This window comes from Arvicanthis niloticus, chromosome 13, assembly GCF_011762505.2.
Source record: "Arvicanthis niloticus isolate mArvNil1 chromosome 13, mArvNil1.pat.X, whole genome shotgun sequence".
NCBI lineage: Eukaryota > Metazoa > Chordata > Mammalia > Rodentia > Muridae > Arvicanthis > Arvicanthis niloticus.
This window is the reverse complement of record NC_047670.1, coordinates 57,165,547-57,192,734: the sequence shown is the minus strand read 5'-3', so window position 1 is coordinate 57,192,734 and position 27,188 is coordinate 57,165,547. Positions and strand designations below refer to the sequence as shown.

The 27,188-nt window shown below is 53.6% G+C and overlaps 3 protein-coding genes across 5 annotated transcripts in view; 2 read left to right on the top strand and 1 right to left on the bottom strand.

The window, feature by feature from the left end:
- The first annotated feature begins 7,544 nt into the window (after window positions 1-7,544).
- Window positions 7,545-10,669, top strand: Tnfrsf13c (TNF receptor superfamily member 13C). Its single transcript, XM_034517354.2, has 3 exons — window positions 7,545-7,755; window positions 7,991-8,194; window positions 8,636-10,669. Exons 1-3 carry the CDS (start codon window positions 7,611-7,613, stop codon window positions 8,812-8,814), a joined length of 528 nt encoding a protein of 175 aa, XP_034373245.1. The 5' UTR covers window positions 7,545-7,610; the 3' UTR covers window positions 8,815-10,669.
- Window positions 10,670-18,369: 7,700 nt separating this feature from the next.
- Window positions 18,370-26,312, top strand: Shisa8 (shisa family member 8). Of its 2 annotated transcripts, none has more exons than XM_076911694.1 (4): window positions 18,370-19,299; window positions 22,070-22,203; window positions 22,780-22,926; window positions 23,077-23,501. In XM_076911694.1, exons 1-4 carry the CDS (start codon window positions 18,776-18,778, stop codon window positions 23,349-23,351), a joined length of 1,080 nt encoding a protein of 359 aa, XP_076767809.1. In that variant the 5' UTR covers window positions 18,370-18,775; the 3' UTR covers window positions 23,352-23,501. The 2 variants fall into 2 exon arrangements, with proteins under 2 accessions (XP_076767809.1, XP_034372879.1); XM_034516988.2 differs by having other exon boundaries at window positions 18,372-19,299; window positions 23,135-26,312.
- Srebf2 (sterol regulatory element binding transcription factor 2) overlaps window positions 25,211-27,188 on the bottom strand; it is a 57,544-nt gene continuing 55,566 nt past the window's right edge. For both annotated transcript variants that reach the window (XM_034516111.2, XM_034516112.2), the window contains exon 19: window positions 25,211-26,842. In XM_034516111.2, the coding sequence (XP_034372002.1) occupies window positions 26,622-26,842 (221 nt within the window). In that variant the 3' untranslated portion in view covers window positions 25,211-26,621. The remainder of the gene's footprint in view (window positions 26,843-27,188) is intronic.

The following is a 27,188-nucleotide window of genomic DNA, read 5'->3' as shown; positions in this document are numbered from 1 at the left end:
TGGAGGGCCAGCCTTCTCTGAAAACCTCTTGGGGACTAGCATTGTCCCCAGATCTCCTAGGTACCCTGGGTCCTAAAGCGGGGTGGGAGGGCTGCTGGAGCAGCACCTGAGCAAGAGGACACAGCATGGGCACACTGTTATGTCACCTTTTGCTGACAACAGGAAGCTGCTCGCCCCTTAGCCCTCTTATAGTGTGATGTGCACATCTCCGCCTCAGGTCCCTGCGCCACATTTTCTTTGCCACCTGGTGCCATTTAACAAGAGAAATGGCATCACATTCTCCAGCAAGGGCCTGGGAGCCTTCCAAGTGCTGGGGAAGCTTGAGGGAGCTTGAGGCTGTCGCTGCTGCCAGCTCCCTGCCAAGCTTGGCAGCGACCGTGGAACTAGAGGCACCTCTCTGGGGTTTGGGCTGGCCTGCCGCTGATGCACAGCAGAGCTGAGTGACACTTAAATGGCAGTCAGGTGCCCGCAGACCTCACCGAAAACAGCAGGGAGTGGTTGCTCCTGGCAGTGTGTCTGACTGAGGACATGACACTGGTGTGCCCAGGACTGAAGCCCACTGCTGAGGTGGAGTCAGCTGGGCTCAGCTGACCCTAGAAGCTACCAGGTTCCTGCTACCTGTGTTAGGACTAAGATTCTCCTGAAAGAACTTGATTTACATCACAGGTTCCCTAGGCTAGGCTACCTGCTATGGACAGTTCTTACACCCCTACAGGAAGCCCAGCTCTCTGCAAGAAGATGCAGAGACCCAAGAGTTTTGGCAGTTGTCTAGTGGGACTTCTGTCCCTGCCTTAGTGGTGGCGGCGGGCCATTCCTGTACAGAAAGGGAAGCTACAGAATGGCATCCAGTATCCTCCACCTGGCTGGGTGAGGCTCACTTCTGTAGCCAGCAGACATGAGAGGAACTGGTTTTTCAGGCCAGCCTGGGCTATAGTATATGACCAGTTCCTAAAAGGGGGGAGGCTGATGGAATGGTTTGTGGGGTAGACATTTACTTTGTGAGCCTGACTTCCACATAAAGCTAGGTGAGAACGCATTGAAACTTGTCCTCTGGCCTCACACACATCATACAATATTAATGTGGTTTGCAATAAGGGGCGGGGGCATGGCTCAGTTGGTAGATGGTTCCCTAGCATGTGTGAAATCCTCCTTCAGTCCACAGCACCACATGAGGCATAGTGGCTCAGACCGGTAATCCCTGCATTCCTGAAGGAAGGTTCAAGGTCATCAGCCATATAGTTCATTTGAGGCCAGTCTGGGCTCCATGAGACCCTGTCTAATACAAAGCAGGGCCAGCAGGGCAGGATGGCTCAGCTGATAAAAGTATTTGCTGCCAAGCCCGATGACCTGAATTTCATCTCCAGAACTCACTCCTGCAAATTGTCCTTTGACCTCCCTATGCATGCACATGCCCACCCCCAAAATGCCATTTATAGAAATAAAACTAAAAACAAAACACACCACACACACACTTTTCAACAGAGGCCTGGGCTCTTAGCTGCAGAGGCAGTAGTGAAGTGGAAAAGGACCAGGTCTGCAAGTCTCACCAGCAGGCTCTGGCATGCTTGTGAGTGTGGAGGTCTGTGTCTTCCTCTACTACCTTAGTTTTGAGTTGGCATCTCTCACAGAGCTCGAAGTAAGATAACATCACACCCCTCATCCCCTGGTACCCTCCTTGAGGTTTTTTTTTTTTTTTTTCCTCCAAAGCCCTTCTTACCCTTTGCCTAGAATTCTTCCTTGCTGGAATTTGGCTCTATGGCTGCCTGTTGCTGCTCGCCGCTCCAGGACTTAGTGGGTGCCTGTTGCATAGTCAGTGCTTTCTAGATGGCGAACTAGCAGTCCCTGGGGTCTCCCTCGGGGGAGGGGGGAGGCCCAGAGCCCAGCCAACTTGCTCGCTTGCTCTGCAAGCTGAGGAGGTTCCCATTCCTCCACAGCCTCAATCTCTGCACAGCTGCCTATCGGGCCCTGGGTGAGATGCCACTGCCACAGCCCAGAGGCTGAAGGTCTCTCGTCTAGTTCTAAAGGCCCTGTGTCCCCACACCAAGGCCATGCTTACAGAATGACAGTGCACAGTGGGTGTGTAGGGAGTGGGAGCTGGGAGTAAGTAGCCTAGGCTGTGGAGATTGAATGGGGCGTTGCTCCATGGAAGGACATGGCCTGCCGTTGCCTGGCTTGGGCTCAAAAGGGAAAAGTCAGGGGGCTCCTGCTGTAGACTCCCACCCCCACCCCCAAACCCACCCCGCCTCTTCCCATCCCTCTTCAGTGAACGAAAGCCAAAGGGGACTTTCCAGCATCATCCTCGTTTCTCAGAACTAGATACAAGACGGGGAGGGCAGGGGAGCCTGTACTCTGAGAACTGGACACTGAAAAACGGGTGGGGCTGAAAGGGTGCACGTGAAGACCCCGGGCACCGGGAAGGCCCCAGGGCAGTCCGAGTTATGACTCACAACTCAAATGAACAAAAAGCCTTCGAGTGTGTACCTGGGGCTGCTCAGGCACTGGGGGACTCCCACCACTTCAAACTCAGAAACTATGGTGTTGATGGTCTCTTAATGAGATGGCAGGTATTAAAGCTAAAACTGGCATTGAAGGTTTGAGAACACCCAGGTCTCAGCAGTTTCACATGCAGATCTGGGAGGCTGCGCCTCTCTGTCCCCAGGGACTGCCTCCCCCACCCCCACCACACGGGGCTTGTCCCATACACGCAGAGTGGCCCTACTTCCCTGAGCCTGTCTCTGAAGCATGAAGGATACAGGCCATGCTTTGCAGTCAGGTGGATGCAGACCCCCTCCACCCCATCAAGGCCTTTGTTCCCATTGGCTCATCCTGTAAATGCTCTCTGTCCTTGAAAGCCTGTGTCTTCATTGGAAACTGTTTGGGTAAAGTTTCAGGGCAAGACTTCCAAACCCTACCCCATCCTTAAATGAATTACCTTAAAAAAAAAAAAAAAAAGCATGGTGTCAAAGACTTTAATCCCAACACTGAGCAGTGGGAGAGGCAAGTGGATCTAATCTGGGCCTAGCAGTGTGCCCATAACTCCAACACTTGATGGAAAAGTCAGGAGTTCAAGTTCACCCTCAGCTAAATTCAAAGCCAGCATTTAGCACATGAAAAGGTTGAGACCAGTAAGACAAAAATTTGATTAGAAAGGGTTTCTTTTTTATTTTAATTTTTGGTTTTTCAAGATGGTTTCTCTGTAGCCAACTATGGCAGAACCATAGACCAAGCTGGCCTCAAATTTACAGAGGTCCACCTGCCTCTGCCTCCTAAGTGCTGGGATCAAAGGTGTGTGCCACCACCGCCTGACTACAAAGTCCCCCATTTTATATTCAAGAATATAATACGAACAGGCTGTTAAGAGGCCACCTGAGCGTGCCTCCCAGAACTCGAGAGAGCTGCCTTCTGACATTGCGTGCCCTGTGTGTGGACCACGTGTGTTCCACTCACACACGTCATACACACAAATAATAATAAAATAAAAATTTGGTGTTTTGAAGCAAGGGTTTTTTGTAACCCAGTCTGGCCTTGGGCTCCTGATCCTCCTGTCCCATCCCCCACCCCCAAGGGCTGGCATTATGGGGGGGGGGAGAAGAATGCAGTAAAGTTATATCAAATTGAAATTTAAAAATTACAATTTTTTTTTTAATGTGTGAAAGGTTGGGCAGGTGGGATGTGCCTGTAGGTCCAGCTACTCCAGAGGAAGAGGTAGGAAGCTTGCTTGAGCCCTGAAGTTTGAGGCCAGCCTTGGCACCAATGGTAAGATCCTGTCTGTTCAGATACATAAATGATGTTTAAAAAAAAAGAAGAAGAAGAAGAACAAAACAAAACCCTGTTAAAAAGAAAACGTGCAAGCACTACAGCGAATGTGAAACTCACTTTTTGATGATCTCACAGTCAAAAGTGGCACAGAAGGGCTTCTGGCTTGAGAAGGTAGCCAGCCCAGAGGGGGCACAGAAGCCATACCACTTTCAGACTGTGCCCTGTGCCGCTGCCTGTCCTTTCTCTGAGTCAACTCCTTTACAAGAAGCTAGTGATGTACGTGATACAGAAGGATGGGCGTAACAATATGAGTGAGCTTGGGACTGGAGAGGCGGCTCAGAGGTTAGGAGCACCGGCTGCACTGGCAGAGGACCCCGTTCAGTTCCCATGGTAACTCACATCTGTCTGTAACTCTAGCTTCAGAGGAGCTTACCTCTGAGGGTGTACCGCGCACTCTGTGCACACAGAGACTCAGACACACGTGCATACAAAATAAGCATTAAGAAGTAATCAACTAGCCAGGTGGTGGTGGCGCACGCCTTTAATCCCAGCACTTGGGAGGCAGAGGCAGGCGGATTTCTGAGTTTGAGGCCAGCCTGGTCTACAGAGTGAGTTCCAGGACAGCCAGGGCTACACAGAGAAACCCTGTCTCGGAAAAAAAAAAAAAAAAAAAAAAAAGTAATCAATTAGCCTGGTGGTGGTCGTGGCACACACCTTAAGTCCCAGCACTCTGGAGCAGAGGCAGATGAATCTCTGAGTTCAAGGTCAGCCTGGTCTACATAGGAAGTTTCTGGACAGCTAGAGGTACAAAGAGAAAAACCGTCTGAAAGAAAAGAGAGAGAGAGAGAGAAAAGAAAAAGAAGAATACATTGAAGGTGTAACCTAACATTTCCTGCATCAGTGAGCTCTCTCTTGTTGGGAGCCGACTTGTAGCAGAAAGCGGCTATCAGCTTTGCAGCCATCTTGAGCCATATACCCTGACGTGAGACTTGTTTTTCAACAGCCTACAACAGCTGAAGCACACTCTGATATTCCACATATTTTGTTTTGCTGTTTACTGCCTCCAGCTGCAAGGCATGCAGTTCCCGTGCTGTCCACGTGCTATCCATGCCATACAAGCCTATAAGGTGCACGTGGTATCCACGCCTGTAAGGCTTACATCATATCAACACCTGCAAGGCACGTGGTAAACATGCGCCTACAAGGCACGTGGCAAAAGCGTATAAATACCCCAGATTTCCCTTCAATAAACAAGACTTAAGACCTGACCACACACCCTGTCTTGTCTCCATTCTTCCAGTCTCTTGCCCTTCTGGCCCCACTCTCTCTCTTGACCAGAGCACTTAGCCCCAAAGCGTTGAGGCAGAGTGTGGTCCTCAACACTCTCCCTTCCCCTCCTGGTCATGTCCTCTCTTGATCTCTGGGCCTTATGTAGACCAGAATGGACTCCTCAAATCCATTATGCAGCCTAAAGATAGCCTTGAACTTGTGGGCCCCTCACCTCCCTGGTGCCGTGCTGAGACTACAGGCGTATTCCAGTATCCTAGGCTGTGTAGTGCTGGGGCTGGAACCCAGAGCTTTGTATATGAGAGGTTCTGCCAGCTGAGTGACATCCTTAATCCCCAAATTTCTCTTCTTAACCATGAAACGAAACCATCCAAGTAGAGATTCAAGGACCACCCCAGCCTCTGCCACCACCCCCCACTTCAGAGGTTGAAGTGAAAATACCTGGCTGAGGTCAGGCACCTGGACACCACAGATGTGAATCCCACAGGCCTTTTGCTACCCACTCCGTCCCCCCTGCTTAGTCTGGCGCCTGTCTCAATGGGACTCATAGGAAATGCCCGACAAACATTTGTGTCAAGTGACTAATTTTGCTCCTGTCCTTCCAGACGTCAAAACTCCCTCTCTGGCTGAGGTGAAGGACTTTGTAATTGTGACTGTGAGTTGCAGCCCTCAGTCTGTTCAGCTCCAGTGTCTGAACAAAAGCTAAGATACCTGGTGCTTAGACAGGGCTCCATGGCCCTAACAGTGACAAGTCAGCCCAGTTGTGATAGAGGCGGGTGTGGGCAGAGGGTTGCAGTGAAGTTTCTGGTCTCATGCTTCTGTCCTATGAGAAGGGCTGTCCCTGCCCTAGCTCCTCTCCATCCCCTTTCCCTCCCCCCACATCCCCATACACCCACACTCACACCCACAGCCACCCTCCTAGGCCCACTTCTCCTTTGTAGCTACTCTGCCGCCTACACCTTCCTGCTGTGGAGTTGCTGGCCCATAGGCAAGGGCATGGACAGGCAACGGGCCAGAACCCCCAGCCAGCTGATTAGCTTTCTGTGTGGGTCCTCAGGATCTCCTCTTACCGACTTTGGTCCCCTCACTCCATGGTCAGCTCTGCATCACCCTCTGCCCTGGACTAGAGCACCAGCCACCTTGCCTCTCCATCCGGTCTCCAATCTGAAGCAGCCATAGGCCCTTCCCACTAAAGCACAAGGCTGAGAGACACACACACATTCAAAACATATGAGGTCTCCTCACCGCCGGGCCTCCTGCTCCAGCAGGACCCCATCCAACCATAGCCTTTCACCCAGCACCCCACAGCAGTGGCCATGTCCGTCTCCTGTATGTGTAGCCTGGAGGACATGTTTCCCTGCCCCTCGCAGCTGCTAACGATATCCCTAAACCCCTATCCCTGAGGGCTCAGATGTCTGTGAAGCCTACCAGGCGACTCCAGCCCCCAGCTCCTAGCTGACAACCCCCTCTGGGATTTTCCAGCCCATGATCCTTGGGGAGGGGGCTGCATCTCCCCCAAGACCCAGAGAACTTGTTTGTGTGACTGAGGCTGGGTCTAAGAGATGTTAATGAGAGACAAGTAGGAGAGAACACTGGGGGTAAGGGTGGGGCAGAGCCTGATATAACAGGGGCCTGACAAGGCTCATGCCCTAGGAAAGGAACTGTAGGGCAGGGAGGTCCCTCGCTAATCCGAAAATGCTAATCGGAAGATCTTACCAGGGCTCTGCTTGCTGCAAGCTTGTGCGGCTCCCCAGCATCCTGCTGCCAGAGTCCAAGAGTCCTGCTGTTCCAGCCTGCCAGCCTGCCCCACAGGTCCCAGCATGCCTTAGCCTCCCCACGTATGGTACCAGGCTTTTGCTCACTCTCTACCCACACTAGCCCCTAGTCTTCCCCTCTCTACCATCACCATGTCTGTTGTTTTCTCAATTAAACCTTCCCATTATTGTTGATAGTGATTTGTGCTGGTGGTCCTCAGGCCGAGCCCCATACCTCCCTATTCCCGTGGAGTGGAGTCCAGGGTGACTAGTAACCTGTCCCCATTACTCTCAAAGGAGACAGGGAGGCAGGGCTAGGCAGAGGGCCAGGACATGGAGGATTAGGGGGCCCAGGAAGTCTTTTATTTGTGTCCCTCCATCACCATTGTAGGCATTCTGATCGGCCACTCAAGACAGTTTGATGTCTGACCCTGGGAAGGGCAGAGCAGGAAGCAGGAGGGATTTGGAGGCAGATGGTTAGTGGGAACCATTGGTCTTGGTGAGGCACAGCAGCAGAGGGCTGGAGAAGGTAAGTGGCTGCCAGGCTGTAGGTCCAAGAGCATGCTCTAGTGTGACCCCCAGCGCAGATGATGCTCAGCTGTCTGTCGTCTGCGGTGACAGTTGAGTGGTTTAATGCAGGAACCACAGGTGAAAGAGGTCTGGGGTTCCAGGCGAGGTCGCAGCTCCACCCCAGTGGTCCCACCCCAGCAGGCAAGGGCGGGGCGGAGGATGCTGCGTCGCGGTTTCATTCTAGACTAGAGGGACACAGAGCCCAGACTTAGAATTGTCCCAGCTGCGTGCGGCGGCGACATGGGCGCCAGAAGGCTCCGGGTCAGAAGCCGGAGGAGCCGGGACAGCCCGGTGCCCACCCAATGCAATCAGACCGAGTGCTTCGACCCTCTGTTGCGAAACTGCGTGTCCTGTGAGCTCTTCCACACACCGGACACTGGACATAGTAAGCAAGGGCATGGGGATAGGCGTGACTTGCCCCGAGGTCGCCAGCCTGCCAGCGCCTCATGCTCCTCTGCTGACCCTGGAGCCAGCAGTCCCCCACATCCCTCACTGTTAGTCTCTCCCTGCCTGTCTTTCTGTCCCTCTCTGTCTCCTTCTCTCTCTCCCTCTACCCATCCCCCATCCTCTTATCGCCTTATTCCCACATCCCCTCATCTCCTCATCCTCTCCGCCAACAGCAAGCAGCCTGGAGCCCGGGACAGCTCTGCAGCCTCAGGAGGGCTTCGGGCTGAGACCCGACGTGGCACTGCTCTTCGGTGCCCCAGCGCTCCTGGGACTGGTGCTGGCGCTGACCCTAGTGGGTCTGGTGAGTCTGGTGAGCTGGAAATGGCGGCAACAGCTCAGGATGGCCTCCCCGGACACTTCAGAAGGAGTCCAACAAGGTGAGGACTGGGTCGGAGGAGCGCAATGGGCAGGCTAGGGATGGAGGTGGGGGTGCAACCCTTGGTAATTAAGAAAGGTCAGAACTGGGAGGGAGTCCTGGAGTTGACTCTGTCTTAAAGTAGAGAGGACAGCACAGCCCAAGCCTTAATCCAAGCAAGAAGACCCAGTGCTCAAGAAGAGATGTTTGGGATGAAGGAGCCCAAGGCCCCTTTTCTAGGTTATGCCCAGTGGGCTGGCCAGACACCCCTCTCCCGGTGTCAGCGTCCCTCACAGCCTCTTATCAAGTCTCTGGACTCAGCACTTCCTGTGTTGAAGACTTGTCATGTGCTGTCCCACTTCCTCCTCCTAGGGCTGTCCCAGAGGAGGCTTCTAGAACAGGCGTTGGGGGGAGGCTATGATTCAATCCTAACCTGTCTTACCTGGTCCCTCTCCCACCCCAGAGTCCCTGGAAAATGTCTTTGTACCCTCCTCAGAAACCCTTCATGCCTCAGCCCCTACCTGGCCTCCACTCAAAGAAGATGCAGACAATGCCCTGCCACGCCACAGCATCCCAGTGCCGGCCACAGAACTCGGCTCCACTGAGCTGGTGACCACCAAGACAGCTGGCCCTGAGCAATAGCAGCAGCGGAGGTTGGAACCCAGGGAGCCCTACTGGGCTTGTGAACCCAACAGCCTGGAAAATAATTCAGTGACAGAGACCTTTGCCTAGGGGTGAAGCCAGCAGAACCAGACACTACCTGCCACAGGCTCCCACCAGCGTGAGATTGTTTTCGTGAGAACATTCCATTTTCGAGACGCATTTTTAAGCTTGTGTGCCTTCGGATGGTTGGATAGGCTTGAGGGTTGAATATTAACCTCTGTAATGAGTCAGAGACTGGAAACTGAATCTCTTTCTAAAAATTTTGGATGGTGGACTGGAGACGCGGCTCCTAAGCAGTTCAGTTTATGTGCTGTTCTTGCAGAGGTCTCCAGTTGCTCAGCTTCCCATGACTCATATCTGGCAGCTTAAAACCACCTGTAACTCCAGCCTCACAAGCATCCTTGCCTCTGAAGGAACCAGCACTCATCTGTTCCAGGGTACACACACACGCGCGCACACACACACACACACACACACACACACGCACACGCGCACGCGCACGCACACGCGCACGCACACGCGCACGCACACACACACAAGCACACTTGTTTAAAAATGTTAAAAATAAGGGCTGGAGAGATTGCTCATGGCCTAGAGTGCTCACTGTTTCCAAAGGATGCAAGTTTGATTCCCAGCTTGCACTTCAGGTGGCTCGTTACTGAACATAATAACATTTGCTTCAGAGGACCTGATCCCTCTGGACTCCATGGGCATCTGTATTCACATGCACATCCTTCACACACACACACACACACACACACACACACACACACACACACACACACACTTTTACAAATTGTAAATTATAAGCTGGGCATGGTGGTACTTGCCTTTAATCCCGACACTGGGGAGGCAGAGGCAGGCAGATCTCTGAGTTGGAGGTCATCCTGGTCTACGTAGCAAGTTCCAGGCTAGCCAGAGCTACATGGTGAGCCCAAGTCTCTCTCTCTCTCTCTCTCTCTCTCTCTCTCTCTCTTTTTTTTTTTTTTTTGTTTTTTTTTTGTTTTTTGTTTTTCGAGACAGGGTTTCTCTGTGTAGCCCTGGCTGTCCTGGAACTCACTCTGTAGACCAGGCTGGGCTCGAACTCAGAAATCCGCCTGCCTCTGCCTCCCAAGTGCTGGGATTAAAGGCGTGCGCCACCACTGCCCGGCGAGCCCAAGTCTCAAAATAATGCAAAAAAAAAAAAAAGAAAAGAAAAGAAAAAAAAGAAAAAAAAGAAAATCTTTTTAAATTTTAATTTTTTTCTTTTATTATTTTTTTTTAAAATATAAATCTCATGGTGTTTAGAAGTGGTATACTTAGATGGTGACTAAGATGAGGTAACACCATCAGGACGAAACCCCTAAAATACGAGAGACGAGAGACGAGAGACACTGAACATGTCACTCTCCTGCCGCATGATGTACTGTGTCAGCTCCGGATCCCACCAGCCCGTGGGTGATCATCAGATGCTGGCCCTGGAACCTTCAGAGCTGTAAGCTAAATCAGTCTCATGTCTTTGTAAAGTTATTTAGCCTTAGGTGTTTTGTTACAGTGATATAAAACGGACTAACACAGGGACTATGAGTATGAGGTTTTTCTTTTAGCAGGGAAAGGTACCATTAAACCAAAATTAATCTGAATAAAGAAAGGCTGTGGGGGTGGGAGGGGGAGAAGACGCTTAATCTGTACCTGGGTGCTGTGTTTCTTGAATTCCTGCTGGGGGCGCTGTTCTGCTTTAACGATGACTCAAGAGGCAGCAACAGTTGCTGGTCTGGCTGGCTGGCTGTGGTATCTAGTACAAGGTTTTCTGTAACTTTATTTTTCACTGTATTGGGGATCAGACCCATGCTAAACAACACTCTACAGTGAGCTACACCCTATTGTAAGATCAGTTTTTAGACTAAGTAGGGAGTGGGGGAGAGGCCTGGGCAGGGGAGTGCTAAGTCTCCGGTGTCTGTAACTCAGGAATAACCGTAGATTTCTTTGACCCAGTCTGCTAGAACGTAAGATGCCATCTTCGCCATAATGGGTGTTTCTAGAGACCTGTGATTCATAAGCAGGTCTGTAGTCTCAGGTTGGAGTCTAAATTTAACCTGATGGCCATGGAGCATCCTGGTGGTGATCTCCTCAGAGAGCAGCTGGAGGCTACATCAGCCGTGTGCTGGGCAGTGACCTATACAGCACTCCTTCACAGAGAGGCCAAGGCAGGCCTGAGGCTCTGCGGCAGGCCGAGCTGAGGTCCTTCGTGTTCCCTCTGTGGACTGTTCCTTGAGCTGGGCTTTCTCGGCCAAGCTTGTGCTGGCCCCAGACTCAGTGCCACCCCTGTGGAAGCTATCCCCTGACAGTGGGACTCTTTGCTCTGAAGCCATTAATCCTCTCTATCCAGTTCCTGGGGTACCCTGAACACTCAGAGGGAGCCATCTTGTCTCTCGCCTGCCCTCCTCCTCACGGGGAAGCTGAACTCTAGTTGGTATAGGAGGGCACACTGACCTGGGAGTCAGAAGTGAAATCCTTCTGCAGGGTCTTGTCTGAGTTCTCTCTGAACCCACACAGCTGCCTGGCAGCACTTGGCTCTCCGGTGCAGTCCCTTTTTAGTTTAGGAAACAGTACCCAGTAGCAGTTAGAGCCTCCAGGACCTGGGCATTCAATTCCAAGATGTCCCTTTCTCCTGGGGTTGGGCGAATAGGGTGAGATCAGATGACAATGGTAGGTGACAGGTGTCAGTCAGGCCATTGCTGTCCACTAGTGCTAGCCTGGGGCTGGAGGAGTCTGAGCTGTCCCTGGCCACCTATATTAGCTATAGCCAAGGTCTAGGCTCTGACGGTGAAAAAAAGCTAGTGAACCCCCCGTGGGGCCATGGCATATGCACCTTTGACACCCCTCCATCCCAGTTAAGCCTCTGGCTGGTACACAGTTTCCCTCAGTCTCAGTTTCTTTTGAGAAATGGGGGATGGGTACGAAGTTCTCTCTCTGGTCTTCAGCCCATAAAGGAGAAGAGCTGGAAGGAACCTGGGAAAAGCCTCACACACGTCCCCATTTCACAGCGAGGAGACCAAAGCCTAGGCATCGAGACAACCTGGCATCATTGTCATAAATAAGAAAGGAGCTCTAAGGGAAAGGCAGAAAAAGCAAGTGGAGGGGGCAAGGAGCAGGTACACTACCCCCCCCACACACACACACACAAGGGCTGCGCCACCAGGCAGTGAAGTCAGCACCCCCTCCCCGTTCCGTCATAGGCGTTACTTTCTGAGGGGTCTTTGTCCTTTCTGCACTTTCTGCACTTCATCTCCATGACAATGGCTGGAAGGGGGAAGGGACTTGTGTTTGGTTAGAGCAATTATTAAACCTAAATCAAGACAGTCATTTTGCATATGAGCTGGAAGGTGCAATTGTGACAGTTGGTCCTTAGTGGAGGCGGAGGAGAGCTGAGGGTGGCCCAGAGGACCAGCCTCTGCGTATGCAGTGTGTGTTGCCATCTATAAAGTCAGCTACAATCATCACATACTTGAAAGTCCCATCTCAGGTCACAGACAGAGCAAAGGTGCCCACTGCTGAGCCTGGAAACCCAAATGTGATCGTAGACCGCACGTGGTGGAAGGAGAGGACTGACTCCCACAAGCTGCCCCTTGACTTTCACTAGTGTACCCTGCCCCCACCCCCAATCTTTCCATTAAGTCCCATCTTGAACATCACATACAGTAGGTTTCTGTCTTCAAATGCTCCCAATTGGGCTTTTCCATACTTGTCAAGTTTTCCATCTGAGCATCTGGTCCCTTGCAGGCTCTGCTGGTGTCGCAGCACAGAGCAAGTGCCTCCTTTCTGCAAAAACCTGTGTGATCTCCCCCCCCCCCCCCCCCGCCACCCCAAGGACCAAAGTGACAATGGTCTTGACCTTTCTAATGACCTCTGAGAGCTGGGACGATCTCACATCAATAAGAGTGGTTCTGAGACACAATTACAATGAGTCATGGGCGGAGCTTAACTGGGGTTCCTGCCCCTACCTGGTATGCCTACCCAGAGGGGAGAGGGGGTCACCTACCCAAGCTAAGTCCTTTCCTTTGGATGGTCTGGTTTCCCCAAGGTCCCCAGGGACTAACAGGTGGGGGCAGAGGGCTGAAGTCTCAGTTCCTTTTGGTGCTTCCTGCAGGCCGTTTTCACTTCCTGCCTGGCAGTTCCAGGGCTGGGGGGCTCAAGCTGGAGGTGGGGGCCCACTAGAGAAGCTAGAGAGGAAGCCCTGCTGACCACCACCACACACATGCACACACACACACACACACCTCTTCTTTGTCAGCAAGAATGGACTCAGACAGCACTGTGCTTAAGGCTTGCCTGTATATCTTCCAGCTGGGGCTCCTGGCTGGGGAATGTGGCTCAGCTGGTGGAGCGCTTGCCTAGATGCTTGAAGCCCTTAGTTCCACCTCCAGCACATTATAAAACGCGGCACAGCGGCTCACACCTGTAATCCCAGCATTTGGGAGATGGATGTAGAAAGACCAGGAGTTCAAGACCATACTCAGCTACATATTCAGTTCAGAGACCTTGTCTGCAAAATAAAACAAACAACAAAACAGCTCCCAAAGACTACCCAGATGTCACCGTCCTCCCTACCTGGACTCTGCAGAGTGATGCAGCTAGGGGGAGGGCCGGGACGGGACAGATTCCTAAGCTTTAGATAATGTGGGGAAAGCTCTAGATTCAGGTCTGCGCAGCTTCTCCGCGGTGGGAGAAAGTCTATCTGTGCAGGTCAGGAGGTCAGAGCCCCACTACTAGCTGTTTTGTTGGAAAGATGGGGCGGGATGGGCCTGGGGCGGAGCCAAGGAGAGGCGGGGCCGAGGGGCTGGCCAGGGTGCAAAAAGGGGAGTGGCCAGAGGCAAGTCTAAAGGTGGTGTTTTGGTTTGGGTTTTTTGTTTTGTTTTGTTTTCTTTTCTGTTTTTAAGACGCGATCTCATGTAGTCCAGGCTGGGCTCGAACACTCTGTGTATCCGAGAATGACCCTGAACTCCTGATCTGGTCTTCTCCTTACAAGTAATGATGTTCCCCGCCACGCCAGGCTTTTTCTTTTCATGGTGTTGAGGATAGAATCCCTCGTGTACACTAGGCAAGCTCTCTACTGTTGAAGCTACAAACACCAGCTCCTCTTTCAGCTCTCTTCACGAGGAATCTTCAGGCGCCTTCAGGTAATTGTGGCTGGAGCAAAAGGGGCCTGGATGTGTGGAATCACACACTTTAGCATGTTGTACAAATGAGGGGGATCAGGCCACCCCTACAGCCCACGTTCTGAGCTGACTGAGACTTACCTCCAGACATGGGCAACATGAGCCGGTAGGACTTCCCTGATCTCGTGGCTGCCCTGTCTAACCTCCACCTGCCTTACTCTCACTAGCTCTGGCCTCTGAGGGAATCCTGAAGAGGGACTAACACGTAGGTGCAAACAGGAAGGGGATGTTACCTGAACAGGGAGGGCAAAGGCCAGGATACAGTATGATGATTGGGGCTAGCAGGCTGAGTCTCAGCACCCAGCCCCCCAATCCTGCTGCTCCCTTGAGACCTCAGGAGCCTGGTCGCCCCCTCCCTCCCACAGGCAGCTGGAGCCTGAGTCACGCTGCCTCTCAGGAGACAAAGGCAGCCCAGGGCCCTCCCTCCAGACCCCCTCCTGGTGCCAGCATCTGCACTAGCAGGGAGTCTGACATCCCTAGAATCTCTGGAAGAAATGGAAGACAGAGCTGAGGAGTCGCCTGACTTGAGTGGCACCTGATGTCACTATCTTCTGCAGGGCTGCTCCCAGGTGGTTGGTTGCCTATACTGGATGTTTCCAGTCGGAGCCTTTTGGCTTCTCCTTGTAGCTCTGTGAAAGAACTGTTAGTTGCCCATCTTGCTAATGAGAAAACTAAGGTCTAGAAAGGTGGAAGAATCCTCACAGGGTAGGGATTGTAAACAGGTCCATAGTGACACAAGGACGTCACCACGAGGGCAGGAAATAGAAGGGGAGAAGCAATAGCCGCTGAAGGGAGGCCTTCTGCACTGGCTGCCCAAGTGCAGGTCATGGGGAAGAAACACTTCCCTGGGGTAGTGGAGGCTTCTAGCGTTGCAAAGGTAGTCTTGGGGCTCATAGCATGGCTCTAGGCCACACTCTGGTCCTTCTTGGCTGTGTGCCATCCATAACAAGCTGCTTCTCCACTCCTGTTCTTAGGCTTCTGTCTAGTAAATTCTAAACCTTCCTGTCCATAAGTATACAGAGCGGCAGACTGATCACCTCACATCTAAGGAGGCCCAGCACCTGCTTTTGCTACTGTCTGTAGAGTTTCGGGAGCCCCAAAGCTCCTGCAGTCAGAGTTAGGCAGGGAAACGCCCATGCAAACCCATAGTGCAGTGATAGCCCCAAGTCACCCTTGCCCCCGACATGCAATCTCTCACTCACATCCAGGAGCACACTCCGACACCGCCTGCACACTTGCACGCTCACACACTCAGCTGCCAGCACTGGGAGCTGGGGGCGGGGCGGGTGCCCTTCAGGCAGACACTCAGCTCCTCTTGCCCGCCCCGTGGGGCTCATTGCAGATGCCAGGGGTTATTTTAAGCCTGGATCAATGGACGATTTTTTGGTGACACAGGCTTGGGAGGGGAAGAGACAGGGGGCGGGTGCCCTAGAGTGTTGCTGTGCTCAGAGGCCCTGGGGTCCAGGATAAAGGGGTCTCACCTTCACAAGGCTACATTATCTCTAGGCCACATAGCTCAGCTCACAGCCATGTACCTGAAGTGGGAGTATCAGCTGCATGGAGGGTCAGATCCCAGAACAAAGACAAGCTTTGTCTTCTAGCTACTCCTCTCCTGCCCATCACCCCAGGACCATGTGTCCACACAGACAGGCATCTAGGGTTTGGCACAGACCCTGGAGTTGTTGGCACCTGTGGTTGTTGGCTCACCAGAGAACCCACAGAATCAGGCTAAGATGAGGAGAGACCTGGGGATGGGGTGAGGTTTGGAATCAGTCCCTGCACAGGATGCAGAGCTGGAATCAGTTCCTTCACTGGCCCAATGGAAACACCACATATATTTGCAGGTCAACAAGAGGTCACTGTGGAGCAAATGCCAAGACAATAAGAGAAAGAGAAGACCCCGGAAGAGATGCAGCCACGGGAGACTCTCTGGACATTGGGAGACGACACAGTTCCAAAGTACTGCTCAGAGATGGGGGTGGAGACGGGCACCCTCAGAATCCCCCCAAACCACAAGGCAGCCTGGCAGAGTGACAGGAGCCTACTGTGCACAGCACAGTTGGTGGCGAATATTCTATCCTTAGGAAAGCCGTGGAAGGAAGCAGAGAAGGATGCGTCAGAAAGCCCAGCTATGAAGTTCTGATCCCCAACAGAACCCCAACTAGAAACCAGTCACAACATAGGCCGTAAAGTGTGATGTGTTGTCCCACTGATGGGATTAGAGCGCTTCATGTGTCTATCCATCTTGTTCCCCGCCCCCCTTTCTAAGTGACAATGTAGAAAGTCCTTTTATGGGCGTGGAAACTTCAAAACTGGATCAGGAATTACATAGGTAGTTGTGCGCGTGTATGGGAAACGGAGACAGCCCCAGGGGTGGGAGGTAGTTGGTCTCCTTCCAGCCTTAGCCCACTAATACCTGACATTCCCGTCAGCCTCTGTCTCACACAACAGGACTTGATCCTCCTTAGGATGTAAATCCTTCCTCTTCCTCTCTCAGGCCCTCCACTTGCATAAGCTGATTCCAGGCTCCTAAGGAGGAGAGGTGGAAGGGAGAAGAAAGGGCCCGAGGGAGGCTAAATTCTCCATCAAACAGGAGGTAGAAGCGAGTATCATTTCACTGTTTCATCCAGGAGATATTGACGGGCACCTGAGCTGTGCTGGGGACAGAGGCTGAGTTGGAAGCCTGGCCCTTGCCCTCCTGGTGTTCCCAGCTGGACAGTGAGAGGTGATCTCTGCCTCCTGGAAGGAACGGATTCTGAATCCGCCCTTCAGAGGAAGGTCTTGATTTACTTCACTGGTTTTTTTTTTTTTTTTAAGATAGGGTCTCGTGTGGCTCCAGCTGGTCTTGAACTCTTAATCCTCAAGTCTACAGGTATGCACTACCAAAACCAAATTGCTAGCTTTCTTTCCTTGAAACAGAATTTTCCAACGAAGACTCTTGGCTAGCCCGGAACTCACCATGTAGACCAGTGGTTCTCAACCTAGGGGCTGGATGTTGAATATCCTACATATCATGTGTTTACAGTACAATTCATAACAGTAGCAAGACTACAGTTATAAAGGAACAATTAAACAACTTTATGGCTGGGGGTGGGGGGTTCACCATAACATGAGGAACTGTATTACAGGGTTGCAGCATGAGGAAAGTTGAGAACCCCTGATTGAGATCAATTTAGCCTCAAGGAATCCTCCTGCTTCACCCTTCGGGTGTGAAAGAACACTATTTTGTTCTGTTTGTTTTTTGAGACTGGGTTTCACCATATTGCCCTGGCTGGTCAAAGTTGTGAGCCCAAGTGGTCTTCCTTCTTCAACCTCTCCGAAGGTCTTCCACACACCTGTGTCATCACAGGCACCAAGAAGACTTTTTTTTTTTTTTTTTTTTTTTTTTTTTTCTTTTTTTTGAGACAGGGTTTCTCTGTGTGGCCCTGGCTGTCCTGGAACTCACTCTGTAGACCTAGAACTCAGAAATCTGCCTGTCTCTGCCTCCCAAGTGCTGGGATTAAAACCCTGTGCCACCACTGCCCAGCCCAAGAAGACCTTTTGACCTTAACAGTGGCAACTGAGGCAGGAAGAAGCAACAACCACCAGCATGGTCATATTCTCCTTACCAGCTCAGCAGGGGAGTGGTGGAAGGGGGACACTGAGCCATGCCTTGCCATTCTTTCCCTAAGCTTGTGAAAGGACCTGGGAGTCCCAGGGAGTGAGAGACCAAGGACAGACAGGCAGGACAACTGGTCTGGCCCCTAGGACCTGCTCAGCATTCTAAGTCTGAGGCTGGGGAGGGGAGCAGACCACTTGACGGGTCTGGCCAGAATGTTCCCAGAACTGGGACATCCTAGGACCCCAGCCAAATGTACAGGTTTTAGAATCAGGGCACACGCTCTGGGCAGACCAGAGAGTGGTGGCTCAAGACTTGTCTCTGCCATTTTTGTGTTGGGGGTCTTTATTGTGGTAGGGAAAATGCTTTCTTCATTCATGTCACGACCAGAACACAGGGATGGAACATTGGGGCTGGTGTATGTGTGTGTGTGTCCCTTCCCAGTAAATTCCAGGCTGCTTTGATCTCAATGCCTCTGTCTCCTTACTTAAAAAGCAGGGAATCGCTCATCCAAGTCTGCCAAGATCCGAGTCCCCAGAGCTTTAAGCTGAGCCCCCTCGAGGGTCCAATTCCGACAACAATTTGAGGGAGGTCTTGGAGAGGGTCCCTGGTGGGGCGCGCTCGCTGCACCGGCCATACAGAGCCCCTCCCTCCCGGCGCAGCGGCCGTGCTCCTCCCCCGGTTCTGCCTCCCTCCCGCCCTCCTCCCCTCGCTCCCTCTCCCGCCCGCCCGAGCCCGCGCCGAGCCCGCGCCGGAGCCGGAGCCGGAGCCAGAGCCAGAGCGCAGGCACCGCGGAGCGGGCGGCGGGAAGGCAGAGGTGTCCGGCGACCCGCCGCCCGGCGCAGTCCCCGAAAGACCCAGGCCCCGCACGCCTGCCGGGGGCCAGAGGGAGCCGAGAACTGTGCAGGCGAGCACCCGCCGCCCGCTTCCACCGTGCGCAGTCCGAGGTGAACCCCGGAGGAGAACGCGCCCACCGGAGATCCAGCTCCGCGCACACTTGTGTCTGGAACCTCGGACGCACCAGGAGGCGTCGGACCAGAGCCGCGGGCAGCTGGGCGACCGGTCCCGGAGGGCTCGGGGAGCCCGGGAGAGAGGCCACGCGCCGAGCCATGCACCGGGAGCAATAGCAGGAGGAGTGGGCCGCATGGAGCGCGCTGGGGCGCGGGGACAGCGCTGTGGCCGGCGCCCCCATGGGCTCCCGCTCGCGCTCCGGCTGGCGCTGCTGCTGGCCGGGTCGCCGTCGGGCCGCGCGGGGGCTCCCGAGGAGCAGGAGACCGCAGCGTCCGGCACGGTGGCACCGGCGGGAGGGGACCGCTGCCGCGGCTATTACGACGTGATGGGCCAGTGGGACCCGCCCTTCAACTGCAGCTCGGGCGTCTACAGCTTCTGCTGCGGCACGTGCGGCTACCGCTTCTGTTGCCACGACGGCCCGCGCCGCCTGGACCAAAGCCGCTGCTCCAACTACGACACACCGGCCTGGGTGCAGACTGGCCGGCCGCCTGCCCGCGCCCGTGACACCGTCGCCCCGCGCGACCCTGCCCGCGAGCGCAGCCACACTGCGGTCTACGCGGTGTGCGGTGTCGCCGCGCTACTTGTGCTGGTCGGCATCGGGGCACGTCTGGGCCTGGAGCGAGCGCACAGCCCCCGCGCTCGGCGCACGGTGACCAGGTGAGTGCGCCCGCTTGCCTGCCCGCACGTCTTCTTCTTCACTGTCCCCAGCTGGGTCCAAATTTCACTGCAACCGCATCCTTCTGGACCCTCTAAATCCTCAGCCTCTCCGCAGCTCCTTTCTCTTTTTGTTTTGTTTTGGTCTTCTGGATCCCTGTCTCCCCGTCCTCGCTTCACAGAGGGAGATACCTGATAGCCCTCTCTCCCCTTGACCTTCCCTGCCTATACTGGGCTCTGGATCCTCCTTGTGGCTCTAACTTCCTCTGTGGAAGACAAAAGTCGGTGTCCACGGGAGGGGGCACGGACGATGGTCAGGAAGGACACTGGACTTGAGTAGTTTTAAGGGTGGTCGAGGGCTTAGAGAAGGGAGAGGGTGCTTGGCTGATTCCCCTGCTACGTCTTCCTCTCCCGCCCTCCTCCCACCTCCATCCCCAACCCAGTGTGACTCAAACCTGACCTTCATTCCTTGGAATTTCAGAAGCATCCCCTTCTCAGTAGCCCCCCCCCCCCCCAGGCAAAGGTCTGGCTTTCCAGCTGCTCAAAATGGGGGTGTGGAGGGAATGTAGACTGTGTTTTAGAGACCCGACAGGTGCTGAAGTTTTGAGCTTATTTTTGAGTTGTCAGTCGAATGGGAACGCTGGGAGCTGAGATTCTGTCCTGACCCTGGCTGGACCTCCTCTACCTAGGCCCCCAGCAAATCCGCTGTCCTGCTTCTGCTCTCCCTTCCTTCCCACCCAGGTCCCAGCCCCATTGAGGATGTAGACTGTTGGCACCACATGCAACAGGCTGCAAGTGAGAATGACAATAAAGAGGACTCCCCCAACCCCTGCAACACACACCTGGTGGACCAGATGTGCATGTTTCAGGGGCAGAGCCTGAGAGCAGTTGCCACTAGACCACTTAGCCCATCCCTTCCAGACACCTGGAGGGCAGAAACGGAGCTGGGACCTTGTATTTCTTTGAAGCCAACTGAATTGCAGCGAGTGAGTTAGCAGGGGCTTCTGAATGGTGCAGGGGCAGAGGCTTAGCCTCTGAATGTGGAATCTCTCATACAGGACAGAGGTAGCAGGGGGAGCCAGAGACCCATTGTAGTAGAGGGGTGACTGGGCTAGTCTGTAGCTGGCTTGTTTATTTGCACAGCTCCACCTGCAAACCCAGGTTTGGCTGTGTGTCCACCATCATGTGCCTTGACTCTCTTCTTTAGGCTCCTAGGTAGTTGTGTTCTGAACCCCCTGCCCAAGTTTCTCTTTAATTCTGCCATGTTGATGCTGATGGTTAGAGAAGAATGGCAAGGGGGGTTGGAGGGGACTGGAGTCTGGCCTTGGAGAATCCGTGCAAAGACCCAGAGGCATGAGGCTCCCTCGTTTCCTCCACAGAACTGAGTTATCAGTACTTGTCCTGCGGTTGGATAATTGGTATGAGTCACTGAGGAGTGGGAAAAGCCAGGTCATCTTAGGCAGCCTGCAGACCCTTTCAGACCCTGCCACCTTGCAGCTGATCCCTGGTCATCTCAGGTGTCTCCCAGTGTTCCTCTTCATTAATCAGCCCTAACTCAGCCCCAGAAGGAGGGTCAGGCCGAGTGGGAGAAAATCATGGGTTCTGGGTACTGCTGGCAGCTGGGCTGAAGGCTGGGCTGCCTATAGGGAAGGAAGGCTCAGTCAGACACTGTCACAGCTGGTGGGGGCTGGGTGTTCTCGGTACCCAGGGAGGCAGCTGCCCAAGGTCATACAGCCTTTGGGTGTTGGGCTGCCACAGAGGGATCTCCACGGCTCCCCTCTTTGTCTTGTTGTCCGCCTTTCTTGTCAGTAGTATGCCAGCTAGGCCCCAGGCCTGGCAGAAGCCCACACCGCAGGAGTACAGGTAAGGGAGATCTTGGAGGAGGGACTCTGGTAGCATTTGAATGAGTAAGATGATAGGAGGGAGAGGAGGAGGAAGAGGATTCTGGATTCGGAGAGCTGGGACAGGAGGATCAATGGGGAGGGTCTTGGAGAGTGAACTTCAGAAAGGAGCCCCAGGAACAGGAGTAGGTGGCCCTAGTTATATATGACCTCATTAGTTCCCTGACCTGCTTTGGGAGATGGCCATCTTGGGACCGTGAGTGAGGCAGGTCATGCCTGGTAGGAGAACCGAGCTATCACAAGTCACTAGTAAGAACAGAAGGGAGGCCCAAGAGGTTGAAAGAACTACCCAGAGATACAAAGCAAGACCACTGGGGCCTGGGGAGAGCACTTAGTGGTGAAGAGCACTGGCTGCTCTTCCAGAGGACCCAAGTTCAATTCCCAACAACCATATGTTGGCTTATGACAGTGGTTCTCAACCTGTGGGTCACGACTCCTGGCGAGATGGGAGTCAAGCGACCCCTTCACAGACTATTGGAAAACCCAGGTATTTACATTACGCTTCATAACAGTAGCAAAATTACAATTATGAAGTAGCAATGAAGGTAACTTTATAGTCCAGGGTCACCACAACATGAGGAGCTGTAATAAACGGTCGCAGCGTTAGGAAGGTTGAGAAGCACTGACTTACGAGCATCAGTAAGGCCAGCTAAGAATCTTATGTCCTCCCCATCTGGCTGCCGAGGGCACCAGGTATGCATGTGGTATAAAGATATTCATGCAGGCAAAACACCCATATACATAAAATAATAAAATAGAAAACAAAACAAGGTGAGACCATGGTGGCTATGGCCAACCTCTGATAAGGTTAGAACCTGGCTGCGGGAGAGGCAGGAGCTGCAAGTCCCCTCAACATCTTTCTGTCTCCACAGGACACTGACAGAACTTCTCAAGCAGCCAAGCCCCCAAGAACCATTGCCTCCGCCTCTGGGTCCACCCCTGGGTAACTGTGTGCAGGTACAAATGGGTGACGGTGTTCTCCGGGGTTCCCCCCACAACAGCACAGGTGAGTAGGTGTTAGGTGGGCATTGGCTCACCTATAGCAAGGCAGGGGAGAAGGTGGGAGAGTTAGTTGGTTAGCTGGGGAGTTCCGGTGGAACCTGTCATATATAAATGAGTGGCTGTCTGTGTAGGAGTGTGATGAGGGTCTGGACAAGCCCTCGGTGGAGAGGAACCATCCTGTAGTCTGTCTCCTGGGCAACGATGCTGTGAGAAATGCTTCAGATTCAGGATATGCTAGCTAGCGATGTTAGGTTGACGCTCTGGCTTGTGGATCTGGAACCCACCTCTGGGTCTTGCGTAGTGGTTCCCCCAACTTCTACATGTCGGGTTCTGGGGTTCAGTGCCCCTGCATCAGCGTGGTGCGGGATTTAGCGTCTTGCTAGCTAGGGAGCCATCCATTAGGGTAGCACCCCTCAGGACTTGCTGCCATTATTTGTTTTCTGAGCCAAGCCAGGACGTTCTGGAGTGCTATCCATCCCCCAAGTTGCCGGGAGCTACAGTAGGGAAGGGCAGGGCGTTGAGAAGTGGTGGCGCAGTCAAACTCAGCTTTTTTTCTTTTATGCTCCACTCTCCCCTTCAGACAAGAAACGCCTCAATAATGTGCCTCTGGGGTCCGTCACCCCGGGACCCCCGCGCGGCCCGAGGCTGCAGGGTGGTGGCAGTCTGACTTTGCAGCCTGACTACTCCAAGTTTGCTACTCTCAAAGCAGCTGCGCTCAAGGCCACAGGTGAGGTGCATGTTGCTGGCGCCAGTTCCCCAGGGATAATGCTACCTTGTTCACCTCAAAAGCCCGCTTGACCAATCCGGGGTCAGGACGTCCCCAGCAGCCAATCGGCTCCCTCCCCAGACCGATGACCCGCCCCCTCATCACCTAAAGCAGGCGCTGAGCAGCCTGACTCCCTTCACCCTGTTCCCCCTACTCCCACCCTACGCAGAGGCTGCACCCCAGGACTTCTATCAACGTTTTTCCTCTACCGAGACGGGCCCGCGGACCCTCCCTGCACGGGCCCCGCGGCCTCCGGAGGACTTGCCTGCGCTGCTCGACGCCTGTCCCTGGGCCCCTCCGGGTTACGTACCTCCCGCCGGCCCGGTCTCATCGGTCCCTTATGCCGCCTGGACTGCCGGCCGCCCCGCGAGGCCGCTGCCCCGTAGCCACTTGGTGGCTCAGGTCTCCCCGGCGCCCCGGCGGCCCAGCCACGCGCCGCGGCGTCAGTTCAGCGTGGAGAAGCTGCCGGAGGCCTTCAGCGCGCAGCCCGCGAGCTTTTACAGCAGCGCGGGCAGAGGACCCCGGCACCTGAGCACCAACAGCAAAGCTGAGGTCACTGTCTAAAGCGGCACCATTGGAGCCTTCTGCAGGGTCCTGGGCCCCAGGTCGTTGAGTTACAGTGCGGGCTTCAATACAAACAGAATGAGGACATTCGGAGCCTGTGGCTAAAGGGCCAAAAGGGTAGGGCCAGGTGTTCTCTCCTTGGGAATGTAGGGCTATCCTTACCTATGTAAATAAACCCTCTAATGTGGTTCCTGTCCCAAGGGGATCATCAGTCATTGGACAGACAGCAGTGCAAACCAGAAGTGGCCAGAGAGGGTGGCTGGGTTGAATACCAAACAATGCTCAGAGCAGATGGAGCTATAGTCATCTAAGGTCTGGATTCAGGGGAGAGAGGGCTTGTTACCCTGTGGGGGTTCATGTGCTCTACCACAGGCTAGCCCCTCCCCACCCCACAGCTGATCTCTCACTCAACAGTTTGAGTTAGCCCAGCCTGGCTGATCCCCATTGACATAGTCTGGCCCTGGGCCTGCTCCTGGCTTGCAGGTTGCTTGGCCAGATTGGCCCAGGGCCAGCCCCCTAGTGGGTTTGGGCCACATGGACATCTGGTGCTCAGGATAGAGGAGCCTCCTCCTAGGAGCTGCTCTGGGGTTAGGGGGGATGGAGATATTGGAATGGCAGCCTAGCAGTGTCCCTCCCTTGGGGTGCTCCCACTGCTCGGGGCTGGCACCACCAGTTCTCTCCCTCTTCTAGCCAGGGCTCACAGTACCTGGATGAGGCCCAGGGTACTGTCAGCACCTGTTTGCACTGCTGCAAGTTCCTCAGTTCCACGTTCTGGTGTGTGTGAGGTATAAGACCTCAAGGAAACCACTCTTTGTGGACCCACCCCCCGGTCCCCAGGGGGTGGCACACTGAACAACAGCCACCATATGTTACAGTTTCTTATTTAACTTGAGGATCTACAGGGTGGTCTGCAGATAATGGAATTAAGGTTTTGGGACCTAAGTACCTTGCCTTAGATCTGCAATGGGGCTAGGCTGAGGAGAGGGCAGTGGCTACCTCAGACTCTAGTGAACACGGTGCAGGTTGGACCCTCCTGGCTGCACTAACCTCTGGGCAGTGCAGTCTGCTGCTAATGCCTTTCAGGAATGGGTGTGGTTCAGAGTTGTTTGTTGGCCTGATGAATGGGATTCAGCCCCAAGCTCATCTCAGATGGAGCCTTCATTTTACTTCTAAAGGCCCAAATAACTCTGTGTGGCTGAGCCGTTGGCCACAAAGCCCTTCCCGCACCCTGATACTTCTTGTATGTCAATCACTATCACGTGAGCAATATGCCTGATTGTTCTATATATGCAAGTGTAGGCAAGGGGCCAGTTCACCAAGGTGACTCAGCTGGGAAATACAGGAATGTACTGGTATGTGGCCAGAAGATGGTGCAATGCTGAGCTGAGGGCCCCACCTACAAAGCAAGGACCCACCTGACGGAGGAGTGACCTCACACCTCATGTTCCCAAGAACTGCTACTACCAACTAGTCGGCCAGGCAAGGAGCTGGAATCTGGATAATAGCCCTTTTATCCCAGACTCTCATCCATCCCTAGAGTGTGTCAGGTAAACCTGTGGGCAAGGTAAGGGCCACCAAATTGCAGCTACCTGGCTGAGCCCAGTCCCTAACTCACGGTTAGCCAAAAATGCAGTCATTTGGTTAAAACAACGTAATAATGATGCTACAGACTCACACAGCCTTGTGTTAGGTGGTACCAATCTGTGTTTATTGAAAACCTATGTCCAGCACATGGTGAATGTTTCAACACTGATGAAGACATAGGTGTATCCCCTGTTCAGTGAAAAACCAATCCCCCCACCCCACGACAAGGAGAAAAGGCACAGTATATACACAAGACACAAGGGCTAGGCTGCCCCATGGCAGGGGCCATAAATTACAGTGATGCTTGGGGAGGGGCGGAAGGCAGAGTAGGTGGGGGTACAAGCACTGGAAAGGCCCACCCCGCCTACTCTCTGCTTCAACCAGCTTGAAGGGATGAAAAGCACGAGGAGGGACAATTCCTCTCAAGTCTCTCAGGAAGCCCTGAGCCAAGTAGTCCACAAAAGCAGGACCACTCTTCTTCCTAGGACTCCCCCCATCTCAAGGCAAGAGACCTGATTCCTGCTGCCTACCCTGCAAATGAGAGGCTTGTTGCTGGGGAAGGTTTGGGACCAGTGTCTGCCACCCTGGCTTGTTCAGACAGGAATTAGGGATAAAAATACACTGTATGGGAGGTAGGGATTAAGGTGGGGGAGGAAGAACAAATCATGCTAAAGACCCCTGGACCTCAGGCCAAATGGTGGCCTCATCCTTTCCAGCCCCGTGGGCCTGCCCTGAGCTCAGGCGGCCATCTCAAGGGGTGGAGAAATGGGAAGGAACAGGACAATTAAATAAGATACCATTTATTTTTTAAAAAATTAAAAAACAATGCCAACATTATTTTTCACCCATCCTTAGACCTGCCCCTGCTTCCCACCCACCTCCCCAGGGCTGGGCTCCCTCCCTCCCTGGCTGTCCCTTGTAATGATGAAAAAACAATGAACAGGCTTAGTCAGGCACAGGGGAGGGAGTGCAGACCCAGGGAGAGGAACAGAGATGCCACAGCACTTCATGGCAGGCCAAGCACACACATATAAAAACATCTGTATAAAAAGGGGCATGTCGGACAAGTCCAGAATGCAAACTGCTCTCTGGTGCAGAGACCTAGTTCCCAGAGAAAGCCTGATTTTAAAAAAAAAAAAAACCGAACAGAAACAAAACATAACAAAAACACAGAGGCAGAAAGGAGGGTCTCTAGAGGGCTGGGAGGGGCTTGGCAGCACCCGCTTGGCTTTCAAGTGAGGAGATCACCCCATTCCTGTTCAGCCCAGCTATCTTCTCAGCCCACCCGGGCTTAGACCACGGATTAAGGAGCTTTGCCCATGGTTCCTACTGGCCTGATGATCCAAAAGCCTTGGCAGGTAACAGCTCAGAAAATCAGTCTTGCCTTCATCCTCACAGCTCTTGGAGGAGGGAGAAAAACAGATGGGGAGACAGTCTGGGAGACAGAGGGAAGATCCCGGGACAAAGAGACAAAGGTGGGAAGAAGTGGACCAGGCCCCAGACGGTGGTCAGGAGGCAGCGATGGCAGTGCCACCGCTTAGCTTGACAATCATCTGCTGGCAGTCACTGCAGGAACGGCGGTCACCCACCTTCTCCAGGGTGCGGGCAGCTTCAGCCAGTAGTACTGCCCGCTGGCCCGGGGAAGACAGGAAAGAGAGGGGAAGATGGCGGCAGGCCAGCAGGATGGCAGTAGCTCTCTCTCGTTGGCCAGGCCAGGTGTCTACCTCTCCTGTGGGAATGAGATTTACATAAGCACTGTCCCAAGGAGTTTATGCGGCCTCATTTGTTGAACTCACCCCTCATCTGTGTGGAGGTGTGTTCTGCACCCTTCCCCGTCCTCTCAAAGGGCAGAAGATGAACTTGGCAACGAAGTAGGCTGAGATATTCAAACCCATGCAGCTTTACCGTGCTCCTGCACTGGGAGGATGTCCTAAGTTTTTAGAGCAGTATCCTGACTATTCAGCTAACAAGATTCCTGCTGCCCACTGAGTCCTTTTGTCCCCATCCCACTAAGTAGCTAAGAGAGTCATGCAGTGCGTAGAAACACTCTGCCAGATGCCAGAGCTCCACCGTCT